Source organism: Somniosus microcephalus, unplaced genomic scaffold, assembly GCF_052327205.1.
Source record: "Somniosus microcephalus isolate GS21.2 unplaced genomic scaffold, FLI_Smic_1.0 unresolved_chr1, whole genome shotgun sequence".
Classification (NCBI taxonomy): Eukaryota; Metazoa; Chordata; class Chondrichthyes; order Squaliformes; family Somniosidae; genus Somniosus; species Somniosus microcephalus.
The window spans coordinates 76,477,608-76,483,607 of record NW_028225179.1 but is presented as its reverse complement, the minus strand read 5'-3'; the positions used below and the strand labels follow the sequence as shown (position 1 = coordinate 76,483,607).

General features: G+C 50.8%; 1 protein-coding gene across 1 annotated transcript in view; it reads right to left on the bottom strand.

The window, feature by feature from the left end:
- LOC147095507 (phosphoribosylformylglycinamidine synthase-like) overlaps positions 1-3,844 on the bottom strand; it is an 81,683-nt gene extending 77,839 nt beyond the window's left edge. Inside the window, 1 exon segment of the mRNA XM_085973654.1 lies at positions 3,805-3,844. Coding sequence (XP_085829780.1) covers positions 3,805-3,844 — 40 coding nt within the window.
- Positions 3,845-6,000: the final 2,156 nt, after the last annotated feature.

Genomic DNA, 6,000 nt, shown 5'->3' with positions numbered 1-6,000 from the left:
TGCCATGATGTTCTATAACAGGAGGTTGCGGTCCAGGTTGGACTTGTTAAAACCAAATGTGCGGAGGAAAGTTGAAAACAAACAGTTCCAGCATATAAATAACAAGACCACTCGGAGTTTCGAAATAGGACAACCAGTGTTAGCCCGGGACTATAAAAACGAGAAATGGCAATCTGGAACAATTCGGGCCAGACAAGGACCCCTGATGTACACGGTAGATATTGGTGAAAATGTAATACGACGTCATGCTGACCAACTGGTAGAATCGAGAACAAGGGTCGAACCCAGGGTTACGGCAGAGACAACCGTGGAAGAAGTTAGTGAACCTGAAGCATCTACCTCAGAAGTGAATGTACCTGAGGATGATGTCCAATCCATAAGAGATCAACTAGATGAGTCACCCCAGCAACGAGAATCAGAGACCCCTGAAAGGCGTTATCCAACTCGAATCAGGAGGCCTCCTCAGAGACTGAATCTTTGAACTGTTTTGCATGAAGTTGTATATATATATATATCTATATGTTATTATGTTATGTTAAATGGGGATATAACTGTTAAGCTAAAAAGGGAGGATTGTGGTGTATGTAACCTGTTCCACCTTAAGAGAACTACCTTAAGAGATGTACTACTTTCTCTTGGCTGCTGTATACTGTAATACCGGTGGTGACCACACCGGTATATAAACGTTGTGTAGGGATTTGCTGGGCAGTTCAGCCCTGACCTCCGAATAGTAAAGACCTGTTAAAAGTTATTCTTGTGGTCTGTGTCCAGTGATTTATAATAAGCATAACTGGGACACACAGATTTAACAGCACAGAGAGGGTGCAGTGCAGGTTCACCAGGATGATTCTGGGGCTTCGAGGGTTCAATTATGAGGACAGGTTTATAAACTTGGTTTGTATTCTCTCGCATTTCAAAGATTGAAGGGTGATCTGATCGGGGTGTTTAAAATGTTAAAAGGATTTGATAGAGTAGATACAGGGAAACTACTCCCTCTGGGGGGCTATCAAGAACAAGGGGACATCTTCAAATTAGAGCGAGACCATTTAGGAGGGAAATCAGGAAGCACTTCTTCACACGAAGGGTGGTAGAAACCTGGAACGCTCTCCCAAAAAGGCTGTGGATGTTGAGAATCAACTGGAGCTTTCAAAACTGAGAGTGTTTTGTTAGGTAAGGGTATGAGGGACCTGTTGTGTATGTACCTTTAAGAGAATAACCGGTCTCAGACTGCAATACCGGCAGTGACCACCCCTGTATAAAAGGCGCTAGAGAGCCTCTGTTTTGTTAGATTCGTTTATGCCTTTCACCAGTAAAGTTCTGTTTGTTTCTCTCCTGCTAGTCGGTGTCTCAATCATTCACGGACTTAACAGGACGATCGAGCCAAGGTGGGTGAATGGAATTGAGGTACAGATCAGCCGTGATCTAACTGGTTGGCGGAACAGGCTCGAGGGGCTGAATAGCCTTCTCCTGCTGTTATATTCCTCTCTCCCTCTCCAGTCTCCAGCCTCATGTGTCCCAGCCCTCAGTTCCTCCCCCCACCCCATTGTCTCTCAACCTCGCCATCCCCAGTACTCAGCCTGGCACTGCACCTCTCACACCCCATTACTCACTGACCGAGGGTTAATGCTCAGTACCCAGCCTGGCACTGCCCCTCTCACACCCCATTACTCACTGACCGAGGGTTAATGCCCAGTACCCAGCCTGGCACTGCCCCTCTCACACCCCATTACTCACTGACCATGGGTTAATGCCCAGTACCCAGCCTGGCACTGAGACCCTCTCACACCCCATTACTCACTGACTGAGGGTTAATGCCCAGTACCCAGTCTGGCACTGCCCCTCTCACACCCCATTACTCACTGACCGAGGGTTAATGCCCAGTACCCAGCCTGGCACTGCCCCTCTCACACCCCATTACTCACTGACTGAGGGTTAATGCCCAGTACACAGCCTGGCACTGCCGCTCTCACACCCCATTACTCACTGACCGAGGGTTAATGCCCAGTACCCAGCCTGGCACTGAGACCCTCTCACACCCCATTACTCACTGACCGAGGGTTAATGCCCAGTACACAGCCTGGCACTGCCCCTCTCACACCCCATTACTCACTGACCGAGGGTTAATGCCCAGTAGCCAGTCTGGCACTGCCCCTCTCTCACCCCATTACTCACTGACCGAGAGTTAATGCCCAGTACACAGCCTGGCACTGCCCCTCTCACACCCCATTACTCACTGACTGAGGGTTAATGCCCAGTACCCAGCCTGGCACTGCCCCTCTCACACCCCATTACTCACTGACTGAGGGTTAATGCCCAGTACCCAGCCTGGCACTGCCCCTCTCACACCCCATTACTCACTGACCGAGGGTTAATGCCCAGTACACAGCCTGGCACTGCCCCTCTCACACCCCATTACTCACTGACTGAGGGTTAATGCCCAGTACCCAGCCCGGTACTGAGACCCTCTCACACCCCATTACTCACTGACCGAGGATTAATGCCCAGTACCCAGCCTGGCACTGCCCCTCTCACACCCCATTACTCACTGACCGAGGGTTAATGCCCAGTACCCAGCCTGGCACTGCCCCTCTCACACCCCATTACTCACTGACCGAGGGTTAATGCCCAGTACACAGCCTGGCACTGAGACCCTCTCACACCCCATTACCCACTGACTGAGGGTTAATGCCCAGTACCCAGCCTGGCACTGCCCCTCTCACACCCCATTACTCACTGACCGAGGGTTAATGCCCAGTACACAGCCTGGCACTGCCCCTCTCACACCCCATTGCTCACTGACCGAGAGTTAATGCCCAGTACACAGCCTGGCACTGCCCCTCTCACACCCCATTACTCACTGACCGAGGGTTAATGCCCAGTACACAGCCTGGCACTGAGCCCCTCTCACACCCCATTACTCACTGACTGAGGGTTAATGCCCAGTACACAGCCTGGCACTGCCCCTCTCACACCCCATTACTCACTGACTGAGGGTTAATGCCCAGTACCCAGCCTGGCACTGAGCCCCTCTCACACCCCATTACTCACTGACCGAGGGTTAATGCTCAGTACACAGCCTGGCACTGCCCCTCTCACACCCCATTACTCACTGACCATGGGTTAATGCCCAGTATACACCCTGGCACTGCCCCTCTCACACCCCATTACTCACTGACCGAGGGTTAATGCCCAGTACACAGCCTGGCACTGCCCCTCTCACACCCCATTACTCACTGACCGAGAGTTAATGCCCAGTACACAGCCTGGCACTGAGACCCTCTCACACCCCATTACTCACTGACCGAGGGTTAATGCCCAGTACACAGCCTGGCACTGCCCCCCTCACACCCCATTACTCACTGACCGAGGGTTAATGCCCAGTACACAGCCTGGCACTGAGACCCTCTCACACCCCATTACTCACTGACCGAGGGTTAATGCCCAGTACACAGCCTGGCACTGAGACCCTCTCACACCCCGTTACTCACTGACCGAGGGTTAATGCCCAGTACACAGCCTGGCACTGCCCCTCTCACACCCCATTACTCACTGACCGAGAGTTAATGCCCAGTACACAGCCTGGCACTGAGACCCTCTCACACCCCATTACTCACTGACCGAGGGTTAATGCCCAGTACACAGCCTGGCACTGCCCCTCTCACACCCCATTACTCACTGACCGAGGGTTAATGCCCAGTACACAGCCTGGCACTGAGACCCTCTCACACCCCATTACTCACTGACCGAGGGTTAATGCCCAGTACCCAGCCTGGCACTGAGACCCTCTCACACACCATGACTCACCTGCAGAGACCCCTCCACACAGAAGGGCCAGCCCGATCATTGTTGCTTCCGTCGACGGGCCGGGATGAGCAGTTTGTGGGCAATCCTTTTCGAAGGGACCGTCTCCTCTTAATCCGTGAGCTGTGCCCAATTCAGACCGTGTGATTCCTCTACCCGTCTTCTCGCTGCCTGTGCACTGTGCCCAGTGCTGATACAGTGCCTCCTGGACTGTCCCTCTGTGCCCAGTGCTGATACAGTGCCTCCTGGACTGTCCCTCTGTGCCCGGCGCTGCCTGTCTGCACTGTCTGTGCGCAGTGCTGATTGTATTAAACTCAGACTCCACCAGACTGATTGGTTCGACTGTATGCTTGTGACCATTCAGAATAAAAACAGGCTGTGAGTCAGCAGGCTCCGGGTAGAAGAGTCCTGGAGAGTTTGTGTCGGTGTCGAAATAAACTTTCCCAATATCATGAGCTATCCAATCAGAGAAATACTGCGAGCTATATCATCAGTCGCCAGGTAGGATGAACTGAACAAGGTTTGATAATTAAACCAGAAACTGAAAGTAGTTTGACACAGAACATGACAGAGGGAAGAACATTAGGAACAGGAGGAGGCCATTCAGCCCCTTGGGTCTGCTCCGCCATTCTATCAGATCAGGGCTGATCTGTACCTCAACTCCTTTGCTCCATATCCTTTAATACCCCAACCCAACAAAAATCATCAATCCCAGTCTTAAAAGCTGCCCTTGTCCCAAGTAGCTCTGTTGGTAGCACTCTCGCCTCTGAGTCAGAAGGTTGTGGGTTCAAGTTCCACTCCAAAGACTTGAACACAAAAATCTAGGCTGACACTCCAGTACTGAGGGAGTGCTGCACTGTCAGAGGTGCCGTCTTTCGGATTCGACGTTAAACCGAGGCCCCATCTGTTCTCTCAGGTGGACGTAAAAGATCCCGTGGAACTATTTCGAAGAAGGACAGGGGAGTTATCCCCGGTATCCTGGCCAATATTTATCCCTCAATCAACAGAACAAAACCAGATTATCTGGTCATTATCACATTGCTGTTTGTGGGAGCTTGCTGTGCGATAATTGCCTGCCGCGTTTCCTACATTACAACAGCGACTACATTTCAAAAAGTACTTCATTGGCTGTAAAGCGCTTTGGGACATCCGGTGGTCGTGAAAGGCGCTATAGAAATGCAAGTCTTTCTTTCTTTCACCATCCACAGGGTTTTGGGGAGAGAGTTCCAGATTTCTACTACCCTTTGTGTGAAAATGTGCCCCTGATTTCACTCCTAAATGGCCGTGCTCTAATTTTAAGATCATGTCCCCTCGTGTTTGATTCGCCCACCAGAGGATATAGTTTCCCCGTTTCACCCTATCGAAACCTGCTAACATTATAATCATCTCGATTAGATCACCCCTCAACTTTCTATACTCCAGGGAATACAAGCCAAGTTTCAGCAACCTGCCTTTAAAGCCCCGCTACCATTCTGGTCAATCTGTGCTGCACCCCCTGCAAGGCCAATCTGTCCTTCCTGAGGTGCGGGGCCCAGAACTGAACACAGTGCTCCAGACAGGGTCTGACCCAGTCTCTGTACAACTGAAGCTCAGCTTCCTCCCCTTTGTACCCCCGCCCTCCAGATAAAGGCCAACATTCAATAGACAGACTGGTGAAATGGGCAGACACACCGCAGATGGAGTTTAACACAGAGAAGTGGGAAGTGAAGCAGTTTGGAAGGAAGAATGAGGAAAGGCAATATAAACAAAATGGTACAATTTTAAAGGGTGCAGGAACAGAGAGGCCTCGGGATTTATGTACACAAATCTTTGAAAGAATCTTTGAAAGTGGCAGGACAAGTCGATAAGGCTGTTAAAAAGCTACAGGGTCCTTGGTTTTATAAACAGTGACATCGAGTACAAAAGCAAGGAAGTTGGGCTAAACCTTTGTAAAACACTAGTTAGGCCTCGGCTGGAGTATTCTGGCCATTTCTGGGCTCCACACTTTAGGAAGGATGTCACGGCCTGGGAGAGGGTGCAGAGGAGATTTACTAGAATGGTACCAGGGATGAGGGACTTCAGTTATGTGGAGAGACTGGAGATGTTGGGGTTGTTCACTTTAGAGCAGAGAAGGTTAGGGTAGATTTAATAAAGGTGTTCAAAATATGGAGGGTTTGATGGAGTAAATCAGCAGAAACTGTTTCCAGTGGTGGAAGGGTC